This window comes from Theropithecus gelada, chromosome 10 (assembly GCF_003255815.1).
Source record: "Theropithecus gelada isolate Dixy chromosome 10, Tgel_1.0, whole genome shotgun sequence".
In the NCBI taxonomy this organism is placed as follows: domain Eukaryota; kingdom Metazoa; phylum Chordata; class Mammalia; order Primates; family Cercopithecidae; genus Theropithecus; species Theropithecus gelada.
The window spans coordinates 75312299-75334612 of NC_037678.1; the positions used below are offsets into that span (position 1 = coordinate 75312299).

The 22314-nt window shown below is 40.4% G+C and overlaps 1 protein-coding gene across 3 annotated transcripts in view; it reads right to left on the reverse strand.

Moving 5' to 3' along the window:
* The window catches only part of RNF24 (ring finger protein 24), a 94683-nt gene that overhangs the window by 39123 nt on the left and 33246 nt on the right, over positions 1–22314 (reverse strand). Inside the window, exon 1 of one of the 3 annotated variants that reach the window (XM_025398750.1) lies at positions 11450–11512. The exons of the other annotated variants lie outside the window; for them this stretch is intronic. Coding sequence (XP_025254535.1) covers positions 11450–11505 — 56 coding nt within the window. The 5' untranslated portion in view covers positions 11506–11512. Of the gene's footprint in view, positions 1–11449; positions 11513–22314 lie in introns of those variants that run through there. 3 annotated transcript variants of the gene reach the window in all.

Consider the following 22314-nt stretch of genomic DNA (forward strand, 5'->3'; position numbering starts at 1 on the left):
AATATTCTTGCCATTCATTCATTCACCATGCCAAATATTTACTACTATGTACCTGGCACTATTTCAGAGACTGGAGATTCTACATAAAAAGCTTTGCAAGTTGCATTTATTCACTAAAAGGCATTTCACTGAAATAATGCCAGTAATTAATAAACATGAAAATGTTCAACCTCAGAGAAGTGCAAAAAGAAAAAAAGTTTTAAGATTCTTCAAACTCTTTAGCCTTTAACCTAATAACCCTTGAAGTAGCAATATTTATAATGCTAAAATATTAGAAATAACTGAGATATCTCACAAGGAGATAATAATTAATTATATAGTCATACGTTACAGTATTAAAGGGTCATGAAAACATTTTAAAGTAATTTTTTTTTTCTTTTGAGACACGGTCTTACTCTGTCACCCCAGGCTAGAGTGCAATGGTGTGATCTCAGTTCACTGCAGCCTTAATCTCCCAGGCTCAAGCGATTCTCCCACTTCAGCCCCCCAAATAGCTAGGACTACAGGCACGTGCCACCATACCTAGCTAATTTTAAAAAAATTTTTTGTAGAGATAGGGTCTCAGCATGTTGCCCAGGCTGGTCTTGAACTCGTGGGCTCAAGCAATCGTCCCCACTTGGCCTCCCAAAGTGCTGGTATTACAGGTGTGAGCCACCGCGCCCGGCCAATTTCTCCCCATTTTGTATAGACAAGGAAACTGAAGCTTAGACAGTTCTGGTCCCACGGCCATGACTGACCAAGTATGTACACAGCCAGAGCCTCTCCAACTCCAAACTCAGCACTCTCAGTCTGTATGCTCCACTGCCTTTCTCATGTGTTACTTTTATAATCAGAAACAGTAAGTGTTGTTTAAACATTAAAAAAAGGACTATTTCTGTCAGTTTGTTTGAGAATACTTACTGATCACTACAGTTAAAATTCCACAGATAAAAGTTGCCTCTCCTGTAAGTGATAAGCTGTAGTTTGTCATTTTGATTCCTTACAAAATAAAGAGCTCCTGCCAGGCCTGCTTATTAAGACCAAAGACTGATAATGGAATTATAATTATGAATACAACAAATCCAAACCCAAACAAAACTCTACCAAGCAAAGAAAACTTCTACTTTTATTTATGCATGGTAAATTAAAAATGTATTCACAGATTTTTAGTTTTCTTGTAGGTTCCCAGAAGAGTGTATTTATACTGTTGACACCACTGAGATGTTAACTGGCTATACCTGAAACCTAAATCTTATTATTAGTTTCTAGTATCTAGTAACGTATATCAGGAAGTCAGTACCTGCAAAGAACAACTTCATCCCATGTAAATTCTTCTCTGAGAGCTTCCAAACATAAATAATGGGTAATATTTAATTTTGAACCTTTGGCCATTTTCTGGGTTGGCTCAGTTAGAGCAAGTGCTTTTACTCAAATACATATTTAATTTCCTTTTTCCTACATTCAGATCTTCTTAGAAAGGGAAGGAAGGATGTAGTTAAGGAGTGCTTTACCAAATATACATAGCACATACGCTGTGGAGCTATTAGAAAATTACAGGGCACAAAACTCAGCTCTTAACTTTCGTATTTCTGACAGGGCCTCACTTGATGACCCTTGTTATAGCCAAGACTGTCCTTTAATCCCTTACAAATATGCCTCCCCAGACAAGACTGGCTTGGTAAGATATCTCTCACTTTAGAAAATAAGGGATTAGGCCAGGTGCCGTGGCTCACACCTGTAATCCCAGCACTTTGGGAGGCTGAGGCGGGTGGATCACCTGAGGTCAGGAGTTTGAGACCAGCCTGGCCAACATAGCAAAAATGCACCTCTACTAAAGATGCAAAAATTAACCCGGTGTGGTGGCATGCACTTGCAATCCCAGCTACTCAGGGGGCTAATGCAGGGGAATCGCTCAAACCAGGGAGGTGGTAGTGAGCCAAGATTGCTCCACTGCACTCCACCCTGGGCAACCGAGTGAGACTCTATCTTAAAAAAAAAAAAAGAAAGAAAATAAGAGATTAAATATCTGTACTGGGCAAGCTAAGAGAGATGAAACAGGCAAGTGACAGAAAATGGTATGGTAGAAAGATAGAGAGGTTTGCAGTCAGCAAATCTGGATGCTTGCTCCCAGGATGTCACTGTCTAAATGTCAGAGCTTCATCTATACTTCAATTTTCTCATCTTTCAAATGGTATGACTGTCCTATCGATCAATTTTAAGGAATTCCTGAAAGGATAAAATGAGATAGCAGATAACGAAGTGTCTGAAAACTCTAAGAGGACAAAACTATTAAGGCTTTAGTGTGTGTGTGTGTTTGTGTGTGTGTGTGTGTGGGGGGAAAGGGAATGACATTAAATCAAAGTAGTAAATAACGGCCAGGCATGGTGGCTCACGCCTGTAATCCCAGCAGTTTGGGAGGCCAATGCGGGCGGATCACCTGAGGTCAGGAGTTCAAGACCAACCTGACCAACATGGAGAAATCCCGTCTCTACTAAAAATACAAAAATTAGCCAGGCGCGGTGGCAGGCGCCTGTAATCCCAGCTACTCGGTAGGCTGAGACATGAGAATAGCTTGGCGCGGTGGCGGGCGCCTATAATCCCAGCTACTTGGGAGGCTGAGACATGAGAACAGCTTGAACCCGGGAGGCAGAAGTTGCAGTGAGCTGAGATCACGCCATTGCACTCCAGCCTGGACAAAAGAATGAGGCTCTGCCTCAAAAAAAAAAAAAAAACAAAAACAAAAGAAAACAAAGTGGCCGGGCGCGGTGGCTCAAGCCTGTAATCCCAGCACTTTGGGAGGCCGAGGCGGGTGGGTCACGAGGTCAGGAGATCCAGACCATCCTGGCTAACACGGTGAAACCCCGTCTCTACTAAAAATACAAAAAAATTAGCCGGCCGTGGTGGCGGGCGCCTGTAGTCCCAGCTGCTCGGGAAGCTGAGGCAGGAGAATGGCGTGAACCTGGGAGGCGGAGCTTGCAGTGAGCCGAGATCGCACTCCAGCCTGGGGGACAGAGCAAGACTCTGCCTCAAAATAAATAATAAATAAAGTAGTAAATAACATAAAAGAAGCCTTGACAAAAATAATGTCTCTGGAGAGGATTCCACCAAACCAAGTACCCCTTCCACAGGGAGCTCTTCTGCACTCACTGACAAGCTTTCTGTCAGGTGGCCTGCCAACTTGGCCTCCAGACGCAGGAACTAGAAACCTTGTCTGGCCAAAGGCAGCCAATAATACAGGCTGGGTAGGAGTGAGGCCAGCGGTGTGGGAATGTTGCTCTGCAAGGTCCTCGAAATTGGTACAATTCTTGTAGCATTCTGAACAAAGACTCAGACACACACAGCAGTAGAGGTAGCACTGTCATCAGAAGGAAGAGACATCTGCCTTGGTGCTGCTGGGGGCTGGATGTTGAGAATTTTGTGAGTCCTCACTACCCAGCAGGGCCTTTTAATAAACCCCAATTACCAGAGGGATCTAGGCTGGTAGAAGATACGCTGATGCAGCATATATTTTAGGAATTTTTCTCCCTTTGTTTTATAAATAAAATGGCTTTGCTACAATTGATATGTTGGACCAACAATTTAAGTAGATGGTAGATTATTCCAAGATGTTAATCCTGATCTAGTAATACATTAGTTTTTACAAAATTTTCATCATAATGTATTTTCAGCAGGAGTATTAATCTTTTAATTTATAAAAGGCTACATATTCATCATCTTAGTAATATGCATTCTTTGCTATTGAAGTCTTACACATGTAAGTTATTTAGTAATTGCTCCTCGTGGGAGTAAAGAGGAGAAATAGAACATACAGCACACTGTTGTATCTTACTTGGCATTTCCAACTTCATTCACGTGAAAACCTTTTTTTCCCCTTATGTAAATTCAGTTCTTGAAATCTCTAGCCTCAGCCTAAATTTCAAATCACCCAGTCAGTTTATTAAAACCAAACCCAAACAAACAAACAAAAAAGACAAGATTTGAGTATTTTATCAGCAATCTTAGAACAAAGAAGTTCTAAGAGGGACAGATTACTTGAGATTTGGATGCCTACAGGACCTGAGTTTAACACAATACACCACAGCTAAATGGGGCTGCAGTAGCATTCCTCAAAGCATGCTTGGTAGCCACATTTTTCTTAGATCATTCCTATTCCCTGGACAATACCATATCATCTTCCCAGGAGTCAGTATTCTAGTTTTGCTTCAAAAATTCTCAGAAGTGCCGGGCACGGTGGCTCACGCCTGTAATCCCAGCACTTTGGGAGGCTGAGGCGGGCAGATCACGAGGTCAGGAGATCAAGACCATCCTAGCCAATATGGTGAAACCCTGTCTCTATAAAAATACAAAAATTAGCTGGGCGTGGTGACGCATGCCTGTAATCTCAGCTACTCGGGAGGCTGAGGCAGGGGAATCCCTTGAACCATGGAGTCAGAGGTTGCAGTAAGCCAAGATTATGCCACTGCACTCCAGCCTGGCGACAAAAAAAAAAAAAAAGAAAGAATACAAAATGTAACATGTGGCTGCGTGTGGTGGCTCACGCCTGTAACCACAGCACTTTGGGAGGCCCAGGCGGGTAGATCACGAGGTCAGGAGTTTGAGACCAGCCTGGCCAACATGGTGAAACCTATCTCTACTAAAAATACAAAAATTAGCCGGGCCTGGTGGCATGCGCCTGTAATCCCAGCTTCTCAGTAAACTGAGGCAGATTAGGTTCAACCCCGGAGGCGGAGGTTGCAGTGAGCTGAGATGGCGCCATTGCACTCCAGCCTGGGACACAGACAGACTCCATCTCAAAGGAAAAAAAAATTGCTCAGAAAGGGGCCTGGGTGCAGTGGTATATGCCTGCAACCCCAGTACTTTGGGAGGCTGAGGGGGGAGGACTGCTCGAGGCCAGGGGTTTGAGACCAGCCTGGGAGACATAGGGAGACCCCACCTCTACAAATAAAAATTAAAATTAAAAAATTAGGTGGGCATGGTGGCACATGCCTGTAGTACTAGTTACTCTGGAGGCTAAGATGGGAGGATCACTTGAGCCCAGGAATTCAAGGTTACAGTGAGCTATGATACTGCCACTACGCTCCAGCCTGGGTGACAAAGTAAGACTATCTCTAAAAAAGAAAGCTTTTGGCATATTAGAAGGAACTAACTTCTTTGTTCTTTATTGAGTATCTTTATGACCACATGAAACACCTTTTGCAAAATCTTTTTTGAGTGGGTGGATGTGAGGAAAGATTAAAAATTTTAAAAACATGTCACTGATCAGTAGAAAGACCTAAGCTTTCTGATCTAATGGATATGCTGGGTTCTAGAAAGAATTATTTTAAAAATAAGACCTATATTTAGACAGATCCTAGTAAAATTTCTGAATTCTATGATAGAAAAACTGTGACAAGTTTCAAAAAAAAAAAAAAGTTGTTATAATGGAAAGCATATAGATTTGAGATTTATCTTAGGCCATGAGTATTAGAGTGGGCTTATGGAGTCAGAAAGCCAGGGGTTTAACCATGGATTTGCCAGTAATTTGGGGCTTGTTACTTATCTTTTCTGTCTCAGTTTCCTCATCTGATAAGACAGAATAATACTAGTAACTATTTCATAAAGTTTTAAAGGAATTAAATGACTCCACACACGAAAAGCACTTAGAACAGTACCTGGGCACATACTGGGTACTTGAGAAATGTTAGTTTTCATTATTAACTAAAATACAACAATAAAAGATAATGGAATCACTGTATCTCCATTAAAAGACAGTCAGGTAGACTTCTGACTCCAGAAAGATGGCATACACATGCATTTCCCTATTTATCCAGCTAAATATAACTAAAAAACATGGACATTAAGTTGGACAGAAGGTAGCACACTAACTAGGGGCCTGGGGATCCAAGGAATAGCATGGTAATGAGTTCTCTGGGCTTTGTATTTGTCTCCTGTATCCCAGACTTAGAGCTGGCAAAGTTGGCAAACCAGAATGCCAACAGGTGAAGACAGAAAAAAAAAAAGCCCCAATGAACCTGTTCTCTCTAGCCAAAGAATCACAAAAGGAGTAGTCTAACAAGACTGAAAGCTTTTAAACAAGAATTGCCCTACTTCAGCTAAACAACCCAGAAAAAACTATGGCCACACCCCTACGGACATGCCAGCAAAGGCTGAAGGCAGAGCCTAGATTTTCACTCTTGCCAGGATGTAACAAGATGCCCCCAGCCATTTTGCTGGGATAGTGTTAGAAAAGGCCAAGTAGGAAGCTGGATTTTTGTTGTTGTTGTTGTTTGTTTGTTTTCTTTTTGCTTGTTTCAGACGGAGTCTTGCTCTGTCGCCAGGCTGGAGTGCAGTGGTGTGATCTCGGCTCACTGCAACCTCCACCTCCCGGGTTCAAGCGATTCTCCTGCCTCAGCCTCCTGAGTAGCTGGGACTACAGGCGCCCACCCCCACGCTCAGCTAATTTTTATATTTTTAGTAGAGACCAAGTTTCACCATGTTGGCCAGCTGGAATTTTTACCCAACATGGTGAAAATGAGGCTCCACCTCAGTGATATCAGTGGAGACTACATGTGGACCCTGACTTCTACCCCTATCCAGCAGTAACAAAGTGTCCTCACTGGGGTGATGACAGAGGAGGATCTAGTGAAGAATCAGGATTTTACCACCACCAACTGGCAACAAGCACTCCTACCTGTCCCAGCCAAAGAGGTATCAGTGAAAGCCTAGTTAAGAGCTGGAACTCCATTCCTGCCCTGTCCTTGCCCCCCATGTCAATAGAGGCTGAGTAGGGAACCTGGATTTCTACCTTTACCTGGCATTAATGAAGCAGCATTACAACCCACCGTTTCACTGACACCCACTGGTGTCAGAGGAAGCCAGTTAACACAGAAGGTTTAAATAAAATCCAGAGTCTCATAACAATACACAAAATGTCCAGGTTCCAACTAAAAATTACTCATCATATCAACACTAGGAAGATCATAAATCAAATGAGAAATGACAATTAACAGATGTTAATGCCAATGACAAAAACGTTAAAATTATCTGATGAAGATTTTAAAGCAGCCATCATCAAAATGTTTAAGCAAGCATTTATGAACATGCTTGAAACAAGTGAAAACACTGAAAATCTCAGCAAAGAAACAGAAGATATAAAGAGGAACACAATAGAAATTATAGAACTGAAAAACACAACAATTGAAATAAAAAAACTAAAACTAAGCGATGGGCCCAACAGCAGAATGGAGAAGAAAGGGGAAAGCATAAGTGAACCAGGGCTGGGCACGGTGGCTCATGCCTGTAATCCCAGCACTTTGGGAGGCCAACGTGTGTGGATCACTTGAGGTCAGGAGTTTGAGACCAGCCTGGCAAACATGGTGAAACTCTGTCTCTACTAAAAATATAAAAATTATCCAGGCATGGTGGTGGGCACCTGTAATCCCAGCTACTCGGGAAGCTGAGGAATCTGTACATAAATGTACAGATTTAAGAAGCTGAACAAACTCCAAAGAGAATAAACCCAAAGAAATCTACAACAAGACACATCATAGTCAAACTTCTAAAAACTAACAACAACAACAACAAAATCTTTTTTTTTCTTTGCAGAGGTAATTGAGTTAAAAGAACAATAAAAATCTTGAAAGCAACTAAGGAGATACCATTGGGGGAAATAATATGAAAGCAGAGATTTCTCATCAGAAACAATGGAGGCCAAAAGGAAGGAACACATTTTTCAAGTGCTGAAAGAAAAGAGCCATCAACCCAAAATCCTACATCCAGCAAAAATACCCTTCAGGAATGAAACAGGAAATCAAGACAGCCTTGCATGAAGGAAAACAAAGGGAATTTGTTGCTAGCAGATCTACTCTTAAAGAGTGACTAAAGGAAGCTGTCTTAACAGAAAGGAAATAAGAAAAGGAACCTTGGAACATCAAGAAGGAAGAAACAACATGGTAAACAAATATAAGGGTAAATACCATAAACTTCCTTCTCTTGAGTTTTCTAAATCACATTCAATGGTTGAAGAAAACTTATAATTCTCCAACCCGGTTCTAAATGTATTCAGAGGAAATATTTAAGATGAGCATATTAAAAATAAGGGAGGATAAAGGGACATAAAAAGAGGTAAGATTTCTAGCCTGAACTGGTAAAGTATACTAGTAGGCTGCATATATAATATAATGCCTACAGCATTCAGTAAGAAAACTATACAAAGACATACACTCGAAACACTACAAAAAATCAAAAAGAACTTCAAAAAATTATTCAAGTAACAGAAATAAAAAACAATGAAAACAAACAAAACAAAGTTTAAAATGGCAAGCTTAAGTATAAATGGTTTAAATACGCCAATTAAAACACAGAGATTGACAGAATGAAATAAAAAACATCACCCAATAATATGCTGTCTACATGAAACTCACTTTAAAAATAATGATACATGCACATTGAAAAGGACAGAAAAAGATATGTAATGCAAGCATTAATCAAAAGAAAGCAGGAGTGGCTATATAAACATCAAAGCAGACTTCAGAGCAAATAAAATTACCAGAGAGAGAAAGAAACATTACATAATGATAAAATGGTCAACCCATGAAAAATACATAGCAATCCTAAATGTGCATGCACAAAACAACAGAGCTGCAAAACTTGCGAAGTAAAAACTGACTGAACTGAAAGGAGATATAAACAAATCTATAATTATACTCAAAGACTTCAAAACCATCTCTCAACAACTGATGAAACAACTAGAAAACCAGCAAGGATAAAGAAAAATTCAAAAACACAATTAGACAACAGGATCTAATCAAAATTTATAGAGCACTCTACCGAGCAACAGCAAAATATACATTATTTTCAAATACCCATGGCACCTACACCAGGACAGACCACATCCCTGGTCATAAAACAAATCTCAAACAAACTTTCAAAAATCAAAGTCATATAGAGTGTGTAACTGGACATAGTTGAATCAAACTAGACATTTATAACAGAAAGGTAGCAAGAAAATATTCAAACACTTAGAAACTAATCAACACACTTTTAACTAATCTATAAATTAAAAAAAGGTCTTAAAAGAAATTTTAAAAAATACACTGAATTGATTGAAAGTGAAAATACAGGCTGGGTGTGGTGGCTCACGCCTGTAATCCCAGCATTTTGGGAGGCCGAGGCAGGCAGATCACCTGAGGTCAGGAGTTCAAGACCAGACTGGCCGGGCCGGGCGCGGTGGCTCAAGCCTGTAATCCCAGCACTTTGGGAGGCCGAGACAGGCGGATCATAAGGTCAGGAGATCGAGACCATCCTGGTTAACACAGTGAAACCCCGTCTCTACTAAAAAATACAAAAAACTAGCCGGGCGAGGTGGCGCGTGCCCGTAGTCCCAGCTGCTCGGGAGGCTGAGGCAGGAGAATGGCATAAACCCAGGAGGTGGAGCTTGCAGTGAGCTGAGATTTGGCCACTGTACTCCAGCCTGGGCGACAGAGCAAGACTCTGTCTCAAAAAAAAAAAAAGACCAGACTGGCCAACATGGTGAAACCCCATCTCTACTAAAAATACAAAAAAATTAGCCGGGCGTGGTGGCACGCACCTGTAGTTCCAGTTACTCAGGAGGCTGAGGCATGAGGATCGCTTGAACCCTGGTGGCGGAGATTGCAGTGAGCCGACATTGCACTGCTGTACTCCAACCTGGACAACAGAGCAAGACTCCGTCTCAGTTAAAAAAAAAAAAGGGGGGGATGGCCGGGCGCGGTGGCTCAAGCCTGTAATCCCAGCACTTTGGGAGGCCGAGACGGGCGGATCACGAGGTCAGGAGATCGAGACCATCCTGGCTAACACGGTGAAACCCCGTCTCTACTAAAAAATACGAAAAAACTAGCCGGGTGAGGTGGCCGGCGCCTGTAGTCCCAGCTACTCGGGAGGCTGAGGCAGGAGAATGGCGGGAACCCGGGAGGCGGAGCTTGCAGTGAGCCGAGATCGCGCCACTGCACTCCAGGCCGGGCGACAGAGCGAGACTCCGTCTCAAAAAAAAAAAAAAAAAAAAAAAGGGGGGGGGGCGGGGAGCCGGCACAATGGCTTACACCTGTAATCCCAGCACTTTGGGAGGTCGAGGCGGGTGGTTCACCTGAGGTCAGGAGTTTGAGACCAGCCTAGCCAACATGGTGAAACCCCGTCTCTACTAAAAACACAAAAATTAGCTAGGTGTGGTGGCAGGTGCCTGTAATCCCAGCTACTTGGAAGGCTGAGGCAGAGGAATTGATTGAACACTGGAGGTGGAGGTTGCAGTGAGCTGAGATCATGCCATGGCACTCCAGCCTGGGTGACATGCACAAAACTCCGTCTCAAAATAAAAAAAAAGAAAATGAAAATACAACACATCAAAATTTGAGAGACATAGGTAAAGCAGTGCTGAGTGGGTAATTCATAGCACTAAATGCACACATAAGAAAATAAGAAAATCGCAAATCAATAATCTAAACTCCTACATCAAGAACCTAGAAAAAGGGCAAGTTAATCAGGAAAAAAGAAATAGTAAATAACAGAAACCAATTTAAATTGAGAAACAGGAAAACAACAGAGAAAAATCAATGAAACAAAAACCCGAGTCTGTTCTTTGAAATGATCAATAACACTGACAAATCTCTAGGAAGAATGACAAAAAAAAAAAAAAAGAGAGAAGACACAAATTACCTATATCAACAATTAAATAGGAGAGATCACTATAGACACTGCAGACATCAAAAGGATAAGAAGGGTATACACACATATACAGACATAAATTTAGTAATATAAATAAAACAGACCAATTCCTCAAAAAACACAAACTACAAAAACTCACCCGATATAAGATAGATAACGTGAACAGTTTTATAACTATCAAAGAAACTGAAATAGTCATTTAAAAATTCACAAAAAAGAAAGCTCCAGGCCAAGATGCTTTTACCAGAGAATTCTACCAAAAGTTGAAATAAGAATGAGCACAAATCCTTGACAATCTTTTGCAGAGAACGGGAGGGAACATTTCTCAAAGCATTTTTTGAAGCCAATGTGATCTTGATATCAAAACCAGATAAAGACAGTATCTGGCAAATAGAGACACAAAAATTCTTAACAAAATATTAGCAAGTAGAATTTGGCAATATGTAAATAGTTTTACAACACCATGACCAAGTAAGGTTTATTCAAGAGATTCAGGGCTGGCTTAATATTAAAAAAAAAAACAAAAAACAAAAAAAAACTCAAAGTAATCTACCCATATTAAATGGCTAAAGAAGAAAAATCACATGGTCATATTAACTGATTTAAAAAAAACACATTTCACAAACATCAGCAAACAGAAATTAAAAAACTCCCAGAAATAGAAATGGAAGAGAACTTCTTCAACATGTTAAAAACCATCTACAAAAAACAAACCAGCAAAAACCAACCAAACAATAACAACAAAAACTGTACAGCTAATATTATTCTTAATTGTGAAAGACTGAATACTTACCCCCCTAAGACCGGGAACAAGGCAGGATATCTGCTCTCACCACTCTTATTCAACATAGTGCTGGAAGTTCTAGCCAGTGCAATAAGGTAGAAAAGGGAATAAAAGGCATACACATCAGAAAGGAAGAAATTAAACCGCGCCTATTTGCCAACATCAACATCTACAACAACAAAATCCCAAAGAATCTTCAAAAAAATTTCTAAAACTAATAAATGAGTTCAGCAAGGTTGCAGGATACCAGATACACATATAAAAATCAACTGTATTTTTATAAATTAGCAATGAACATATGAACACTGAAATTATAAATACAATGACATTTACCATTGTTCAAAAAAAGAAATACAAGGAATTAAATTTAATAAGACATTAGATATGTACAGGACTTATATGCTAAAAATGACAAAACGCTGATTAAAGGAGTCAAGTAAGATCTAAATAAATGCAGAGACATACTGTGTTCATGGATCTGAAGACTCAGCATAGGAAAGATATTCTCTCCAAATTGATATATAGGTTTAACATAATTCCTATCAAAATCCCAGCAATTTTTCTTGTAGACATAGACAAGTTTAACAAATGTAGACAGAAAGACAAGGAAATAAAATAGCTAAAGCAATTTTCAAAAAAGAAGACTAAAGGGAGAGGAATCAGTCTATTCAATATAAGGACTCGTAGCCTAATAAAGACACTGATTGGTTTTGGCAAAAGGACAGACACATGGGTCAATGGAACAAAATGAAGAACCCAGAAATAGACCTACACAAATAAGCCCAAATGATTTTTGAGAAATGTGCAATCCTTTCTCAATAGAGAGACTATATAGTCTTTTCAACAATTAGTGCTGGAACAATGGGACATCCATAGGCAAAAAAAACTGAATCTTGATCTTAACCTCACACACAAAAAACAACTCAAAATAGATCCTGAACTTAAACTTAAAATGTAAAACAATGATATAGTTACAAAAAACCTACGAGAAGATATTTGGAATCTAGGATTAGGCAAAAAGTTCCAGACTTGACACCAAAAGCAAAGAGTATAAAAGGAAAAATGGATACATTGGACTTCATTGAAATGAAAATTTTTTTTTGCCCTGAAAGACTCTGTCAAGAGGATGAAGAAAGAAGCAAAAGACCAGGAAAAATATATTTGCAAACCATACACCTGACAAAGGGCTAATATCTAAACACAAAACTCAATAGTAAAAAACCAACCAATTATGGATTGAATTGTGTTCTCAAAAAGATATGGTGAAGGTGTAACTCCCAGTACCTTTGAATGTGACTTTATTTGAAAATAGGGGTGTTGAAGATGTAATTAAGAAGTTAAAGTTACACTAGAATAATCCAATATGATTGGTGTCTTTATAAGAAGAGGAAAAGAGACAGAGAGATATAGGAGGAGAGAATGCTGTGTGATATTATAAGAAGCAGAGACTGAAGGATTGCTGGCTGTCATCAGCAGTTTGAAGAAAGGCATGAACAAATCCTTTCTCAGAGCCCTCAGACAGAACAACCTTGCTATTTATTTATTTATTTATTTATTTATTTATTTATTTATTTTTTGCAAGTCATTCTCCTGCCTCAGCCTCCCTAGTAGCTGGGACTACAGGAGCGCACCACTATGCTCTGTTAATTTTTGTATTTTTAGTAGAGACGGGGTTTCACCATGTTGGTCAGGCTGGTCTTGAACTTCTAGACTCAAGTGATCTGCCTACCTTGGCTTCCCAAAGTGTTGGGATCACAGGTGTGAGCCACTGTGCCCGGCCACCAACATCTTGATTTCAGACTTCTAAACCCCAGAATTGTGAGACAATAGATTTTCTGTTGTTTTAACCCACCCAGTTTATGGCACTTTGTTAAGGCAGCCCTAGGAAACAATTCAATTAGAAAATGGGCAAAAGAGATATTTCACCAAAAGGAATATACAGATGGTAAATAAGTACACAAACGTATGTTCAAAATCATTAGCTATTCGGGAAATAGAATGTAAAGCCACAATGAGAAATTACTAAATTATACCTATCAGAATGGCTAAAGTAAAAAGTTGTAACACCACCAAATGCTGGCAAGAATGCAGAGAAACTAGAGCATTTTATCTTGGTGGTGGTAATATAATATGGTATAGCCACCCTGGAAAATAGTTTATCAGTTTCTTGTAAAATTAAACATGTAACTGCCATACAACTCAGCAGTTGCACTCCTGGGTATTTATTCCAGGAAAGTGAAGACCTATGTTCACATACAAACCTCAACACAAATGTTCATAGCAGCTCTATCTGTAATGGTCTAAAATTAGAAACAACCCAAATATTCAATGGGTGAATGATTAAACAAACTTGGGTATGCACATCATCAAATGCCACTCAGCAATAAAAAGAAACAAACTACGGATAGATGCAATAATCAGAATCACTTTCCAGATAATTATGGTGAATGAAAAAAGCCAATCCCAAAAGGTTACATACTGTATAAGTACACTTATCTTGATGTACTGTAAGAAATCCCTGATGTGATGGAAACCTTCTGTATGTTGACTGTATCAAAATTAATATCCTGGTTATGATATTATACTATAGTTTTACAAGATGTTATCATTACAGGAAATTGTGAAAAGAGTACATAGGATCTTTCTGTACTGTTTATTATAGCTGTATGTGAGTCTACAGTTATCTCAAAATAAAAATTTTAATTAAAAAATATACAATGGAGCAACATCTATACAGGTCTGATGGAAAAGAACTGTGATGCTAGAACTGTATATCCAGCCAAACTATCTTTCATTTGTATAGAAAAAAAAGAAAGAAAGAAGGAAAAAGACATTTTTAGACACATAAGTACACTTCTTTCTCTCTATATAGGTATGTAATCATTCCACTAATTAAAACCCCCCACAGTAATCTAGATTAAGGCTTCAGATTATGTCAGCAAAGCATGGAAGATGAATGGGGAGAAGAAAGTTAAGTTGTGCTAATAGTTTTATTTTGAAAAGTTATAACTACTTAATTTAAAAAGTTGTTACAGAAGTATAAATCTAAATATGTATTTTAAAATGTAGGGAGCCACAAATAGTACATGTAATTTTCATAACTAGCAGAGAGGAAAAAGCAGCAAAGAAATCTGGATAATTTCAGCAAAATATAGGGTAAAAAGGGGAAGAAGGGGAGTCATAAGAAAGCAAATGATAGAAATATAAAATAAAACGGTAGGAACAAAATGAAAACTCAATCATGAGAAAAATAAGTGGTTTAAATCCTCCTATTTAAAAAGGCTCTAGCTCCCACCATTTGGCACACACACAAAAACCCCAGAAAGACTCTAGGATGAAGAGAAGTCAGTTAATGGGTACAAAAATACAGTCAGATACAAAGAATAAGTTCTAGTATTTTATAGTGCAATAGGGAAACTGTAGTTAATACTTTGTTGTATTCCAAACACTATGAAATGAATAAAACTAGATTTTTTTTTTTTTGAGATGGAGTCTCACTCTCTCGCCCAGGCTAGAGTGCAGTGGTGCCATCTCGGCTCACTGCAACCTCAGCATCCTGAGTAGCTGGGATTACAGGTGTGCGCCACCACACCCAGCTAATTTTTGTATTTTATCTATATAGAGTGTGTGTGTATGTATAAATAACTTTGTGTCTTAACAAAGAAAACACCTTTTCAAATGAATCTGGAACATCTACATTTAGATAAATTATTTATTATGCCATAGGAACAGTCCAAAGAACAGAGCTCTTAGAGGCCACAATATGTGACTACAATGTGTAAAATTAACTCAATAAAAAGATAAACAAAAGGAAACTACTTATAAATTTAAAAAATAATCTTTAAAATGACTTTAGGCCGGGTGTGGTGGCTCATAGCTGTAATCTCAGTGCAGCACTTTGGGAGGCCAAGGTGGGCAGATCACCTGAGGTCAGGAGTTCGAGACCAGCATGGCCAACATGGTGAAACCCCGTCTCTACTAAAAATACAAAAATTAGCCAGGTGTGGTGGTGGGTGCCTGTAATCCCAGCTACTCAGGAGGCTGAGACAGGAGAATCCCTTGAATCCAGGAAGCGGAGGTTGCAGTGAGCAGAGATTGTGCCATTGCACTCCAATCTAGGTGACAAGAGTGAAACTCCACCTCAATAAAATAAAATAAAATAAAATAACTTCTGTCTAGTAAGTAACTAAAACAAATCACAGACCATTTGAAAGTTAATCACATTGTGGGAAAAAAGTCTCATACTGAGAGAAAAATCCATAACCTTCAACGTGGGAAAAGTATTCTTACAGGCTACCGTGTAGGTGTGGAAGTGTAACTGATTGTATTATCAATCTAAAAAATAATAATGAAAATAAATGGACACAAGAATTCAATTCTGGAAAGTAGAAAAAGAACAAATCAAACAAAATAAGCCAGAAGAAGGAATTAATAAAGGTCAAACAAAAATGTATGAATTAAAACAAAACAATGAAAGGAATTGAAATCAACTAACCAAAACACTAAGAATGAGACAGATAAAAAATATTCTTATGCAGAGATTTAAAAACATCCATGAGATAATTTGAGTACTAGTTTTAAAATCTAGAATAGACTTTATAGGAATATAACCAAAGCTGGCTCAAGAAGAAAACTTGAAAATATAGAAATATCTTCACAAAAAAGGCTTCAGACCCTAATGGCAATGAAGGTAGAACTCGCCAAACTTGCATAGATAAGCAGTCTGCTATGTACAGTAGTCCCTGCTTATCGACGGTGTTCACAGACCCCCACTGGATGCCTGAAAACCTGGATAGTACCGAGCCCTGTGTTTTTTTGAACTGATAACCAAGACCCTAATGGGCAGGTAGTGTACACAGCATGTAGACACTGGGCACAGGATGATCCACGTCCTAGATGAGATGCAGTGAGCACAACAGCTTGAGATTTCATTACACTATTCAGAATGGTGAACAATCTAAAACTTACAAATTGTTTTGGGAATTTTCCATTTAATATTTTCAGACTACAGTTGACCATGGGTAACTGAAACTGCAGAAAGCGAAACTGAAAATAAGGGGGAACTACTGTAAACTGATCCAGAGTATAGAAAAAAATGATGGAAAGCATCCCAACTCATTTAAAGGTGTAAGCATAATCTGGAAACTAAAACCACAACTTTACAGCACAGTTCATAAACCCAAGGCCTCTGGACTGAATCTGGCCTGAAAAAGTACTTTGGCCTATACAAAGTTTTAAAGATTAAGATAATTTAGATTTGGGAGATTTAACATAAAATTAGCAATTTCCAGCTCTATACAGAAAAAGGTCAGATCTAATAACCCTGGGCTCCATTCTTGCACCGCAAAAACAGCCTGGAGCTGAGTGGCCTCTGCTCCCAGGCTGCCATGTTGCGCAATGTGTGTGTGTGTGTGTGTGTGTGTGTGTGTGTGTGTTGGGGGGTGTGCGGTGCTGAATGCTCATGGGTTACAGTGTAAGTGTGCCTGGCCCTATGTCAACAGAATCGCCATTTGTCACCATTTCTACCACTCCTTATCACTTCCTAATTCTGGACCAAATGCAGGTTGCCATTTGTGCTTAGGCTGTTATTTTCCTCAATGTAAATATTTCTACCTCTATCAAAAAAACAAAATAAAATAAATTGATGGATTCATGATTTTGCTTTCTACCAAGTGTATTTGGCTGATTCAATTTCTTGCCTGGCTTCTGTTGGCACTGAGTTTGTGCCCCTGCTTTACGATTTCTATCTTTGGTTTCCCCACATCAGATGACAGAAATACCCACTTATATTCTCTGTCATTTGCGTAGTTTTGTACCTTAAATTTAAATGTTTAATCCATCTTGAATTTATGGCATGGAAAAAAAACCTAAAATGGTTTTTCCAATTTAGTCAACTATTCCAACAGCATTTATAAAATTCTTTCTCCACTGTCTTAAAGTTCTACCTTTTTCAGAGTCACTTTTTTTTTTTGAGACAGAGTCCTGCTCTGTCTTCAGGCTAGAGTGCAGTGGCGCCATCTCAGCTCACTGCAACCTCCACCTCCCGGGTTCAACTGATTCTCCTGCCCCAGCTTCCCCAGTAGCTGGGACTACAGGCATGTGCCACCACACCCAACTAATTTTTTTGTATTTTTACATACATACATTACATATAAATTAGCATACCACTAATTCATATATGCTAGGGCAATATTTTCATCATTATTCTTCCTCTTTAATATTTTCTTTTTTTTTTTTTTTTTTTTTTTTGAGACGGAGTCTCGCTCTGTCGCCCAGGCTGGAGTGCAGTGGCGCGATCTCGGCTCACTGCAAGCTCCGCCTCCCGGGCTTACGCCATTCTCCTGCCTCAGCCTCCCGAGTAGCTGGGACCACAGGCGCCCGCCACCTCGCCCGGCTAGTTTTTTGTATTTTTTAGTAGAGACGGGGTTTCACCGTGTTCACCAGGATGGTCTCGATCTCCTGACCTCGTGATCCACCCGTCTCGGCCTCCCAAAGTGCTGGGATTACAGGCTTGAGCCACCGCGCCCGGCCCCTCTTTAATATTTTCAAGGCTATTCTTATAAAATCTTTTTTTCAGCTAAACAAGTCTTTTTTTTTTTTTTTTTTTTTTTTTGAGACGGAGTCTCGCTCTGTCACCCAGGCTGGAGTGCAGTGGCCGGATCTCAGCTCACTGCAAGCTCCGCCTCCCGGGTTCACGCCATTCTCCTGCCTCAGCCTCCCAAGTAGCTGGGACTACAGGCGCCTGCCACCTCGCCCGGCTAAGTTTTTGTATTTTTAGTAGAGACGGGGTTTCACTGTGTTAGCCAGGATGGTCTCGATCTCCTGACCTCGTGATCCGCCCGTCTCGGCCTCCCAAAGTGCTGGGATTACAGGCTTCAGCCACCGCGCCCGGCCTAAACAAGTCTTTAAAATATTCTATTGGGCCGGGCACAGTAACTCATGCCTGTAATCCCAGCACTTGGGGAGGCAGAGGTGGGCAGATCACTTGAGCTCAGGCGTTCAAGATCAGCCCGGACGACAGGTAAAACCCCGTCTCTACGAAAAATATAAAAATTAGCTTGGCATGGTGGTGCATGTCTATGGTCCCAGCTACTTAGCGGGCTGAGGTGGGAGGATCACCTGAGCCCAGGAGCAGTGAGCCCTAATCGCACCACTGCACTCCAGCCTGGGCAACAGGGTGAGACCCTGTCAGTCTCTCTCTCTCTCTCTCAATCAATCAATCAATCAATGCTATTGTGAAGCTAATTGAAAGTACATTAAATTTATTGCTTATTTTGGGGAGAATGGGTCTTGCTATAGACTGAATATCTGTTCCCTCCCAAACTCATCTTGAAACCTAATAACCATTTTAACAGTATTAAGAGATAGAGGGCTGGGCGCGGTGGCTCACATCTGTAATCCCAGCACTTTGGGAGGCTGAGGCAGGTGGATCATGAGGTCAGGAGTTCGAGACCAGCCTGGCCAACGTGGTGAAACCCCGTCTCTACTAAAGATACAAAAAAATTAGCCACGCGTGGTGGTGCGTGCCTGTAATCCCAGCTATTCGGGAGCCTGAGGCAAGAGAATTGCTTGAACCCGGGAGGCAGAAGTTGCAGTGAGCCTAGATGGTGCCATTTTGCGCACCAGCCTGGGCCAACAGGGTGAGACTCCATCTCAAAAAAAAAAAGAGAGGTCGGAGCCTGCTGCAGTGGCTCACACCTATAATCCCAGCACTTTGGGAGGCCAAGGCAGAAGGATTCCTTGAGCCCAAGAGTCCCTGACTAGCCTGGGCAACAGAGACCCTGTCTCTACAAAATTAAAAAAATCAGTAGCCAGGTGTGGCGGGACATGCCTGTGGTCCCAGCTACTTGGGATGTTGAGGTGGAAGGACTGCTTAGGCCCAGGAGGTCAAGGCTGCAGTGAGCTGTGATTGTGCCGATGTACTCCATCCAGCCTGTGTGACAGAGTGAGACCCTGTCTCTACAAACAAAGTGAGACCTTTAATAGGTGATTAGGCTACGAGGGATCTGCCTTCATGAATGAATTAATGCCATTACCAAGGGAGTGGGTTCCTTATAAAAGGAAGAGTTCGGACCCCTTTTGTGTTTGTTTCTCCCTGTCTTTCCCTTTCTCTCATCTCTGACCTTCTGCAATGTGATGCCTTCCACCATGCTATGATGCAGCAGGTACCTGGCCAGATGCCAGTATCTTGTTGATTGTGAACTTCTTGGCTTCTAGAACTCTAAGAAATAAATTCCTGTTCATTATAAATTTCTCAGTCTGTAGTATTCTGTTATGGCAGCACAAATGGACTAAGGGAGGTCTTTACATCCAGGCACATGATTTGTTTTTTCATTTATTCTAGTTTTATTTTACTACTTTCAGTAGATTTGTATAGCTTATTCATACAGGTTTTGGACTTTAGTTTATCCCTAGTTACCATATATACATTTGCCTATACGTATTATAAATGGAATCTTTTTTCCTTTATATTTTCTAAACTGGTTATTCCTAGCATTTAAAAAAGCTACTTCTTTGTATATTTATTTTGCAGCCTAACCTAGAAAAAATTTTAGTGCAAGTGCAACTAACTGCCATATAAGTAAATCTTAATAAAGTACCCACAGAATACCCAGCTTGGAGCAGTGAGCTCTCCAAGAAAAACTAGCTGTGAAATATACACCAAGACAACTAAACAGAGTGACTTTCTGTGTAATCTTTTTATTTATATATCACCTAAAATAATTATAAAAATACATATCAGCCAGGCGTGGTGACTCACACCTGTAATCCCAGCACTCTGGGAGGCCAAGGTGGGCAGATCACCTGAGGTCAGGTGTTTGAGACCAGCCTGGCCAACATGGTGAAACCCTATCTCTACTAAAAATACAAAAATTAGCTGGGCATGGTGATGTGCACCTGTAGTCCCAGACACTTGGGAGGCTGAGGCAGGAGAATCACTTGAACCCAGGAGGTGGAGGTTGCAGTGAGCCAAGATTGCGCCACTGTACTCCAGCCTGGGTGACAGAGGAAGACTTGGTCTCAAGGAAAAAAAAAAAAAAGTGAAAAAGCCTGGGCACAGTGGCTCATGCCAGTAATCCCAGTGTTTTGGGAGGCTGGGGTAGCAGGGTAGCAGGACAACTTGAGCCTGGGCGTTTGATACCAGTCTGAGCAATATAGCAAGACCCAGGCAAGGTGGGGTACACCTGTAGTCCTAGCTACTCAGGAGGCTAAGGTGGGAGGATTGCTTGAGCCCAGGAATTGGAGTCTGTGGTGAGCTATGACCAGATCATACCACTGTACTCCAGTCTTGGCAACAGGGCTAGACCCTATCTCTTCAAAAAAAAGAACGAAAGCTTTTAGCAAATTAGAAATAACGCACTTCTTCATTGAGTACCTTTATGGCCTCTTGTGAGCTTTGGTTAGCAAGATTTTCCTGGGACCTAGTCATCCCTGGCAAGGCTGCATTTCTGGATATTTGAGGACCAGATACTGTAATGCAGCACCTCCGGTGGATATCCTGCACTGAGAGATTTTGAGCCTCAGCACCTAAGCTGACCTTCCTGAATGATATCACTGCCTCACTTAAGGTGCTCCAGTCTCTACAACTCATATTTCAAAGGTCTCCCTCTGTATTCCCAGTCTTTTATGATCTTTTATAATCTGTAAACTTAATTATTTGAAACAGATATCAGGGTTCCACCAGGGAAAAAGAGATCAGGGTTCAAACATCTTTTATCTTCAAAAGGCAGACAGCTAGGCAAGAAACTGGCTGGCGTTCCATAAATATTTTTCTAAGAGTATCTTCTCTCTATTGTTTAAAGTTTGAGGTTATCCTTGTTTTTTCATTCTTCAGAGGATAACTCTTCTTTCTTTCAAGTTTTTTTTTTTCTTTCTTTCAAATCTCAGTATACACCAGAAGACTTCTTTCTAGTTTTAAGACACTGATAATTAGGTATCTGGGTATTCTGTCTTTAAGTACCAAATCTGGAAAGAAGTAACTCCGAAACCTCTCAGTCTTTAGGAAAAGTCTATTTTTCTACAGTAACTTCTTTTTTTTTTTTTTTTTTTTCTGAGACGGAGTCTCACTGTGTCTCCCAGGCTGGAGTGCAGTGGCGCGATCTCGGCTCACTGCAAGCTCCGCCCCCCGGGTTCACGCCATTCTCCCGCCTCAGCCTCCCAAGTAGCTGGGACTACAGGCGCCCGCCACCACGCCCGGCTAGTTTTTTGTATTTTTAGTAGAGACGGGGTTTCACCATGTTAGCCAGGATAGTCTCGATCTCCTGACCTTGTGATCCACCCGCCTCGGCCTCCCAAAGTGCTGGGATTACAGGCTTGAGCCACCGCGCCCGGCCACAGTAACTTCTTTAATGTTTCCTTTTCTGGGGCTTCCTCTTATTTACACCCCTTCCCATTATTTAAAGGACAGTTGGGGGAACAACAACAAAAAACTATGTCTATTGGAATTGCCATAATCAATTTGTCTATTCCATCTATGTTTTAATCGGGATCTTTCCATTTAGCCTTAATTTTACTGACTACCTCATTATTTTGATTACTTTTTTATCAAAGGATGTTGTGATTTTAAAGTATGTTTCATTGCAGTGTTTTAGCTTTTTTTCACCTAATTCTAACCAGATGTATGTATGTATGTATGTATGTATGTATATATTTGTTTGTTTGAGAAAGGGTCTCACTATGTTGCTTTGGCTGGACTTGAACTCCTGGGCTCCAGCAATCCTCCTGCTTCAGTCTCCAGAGTAGCTGGGCCTACAGATGTGTGGCACTATGCCTGACCAGTTCCTTTAATTTACTTATTTTTTTCCCCTGATCAGTTCCTTTTAATAGCCTTTGTGTTTTTTTATGCTTTTAATAGCCTTTGTGTTTTTTTATCC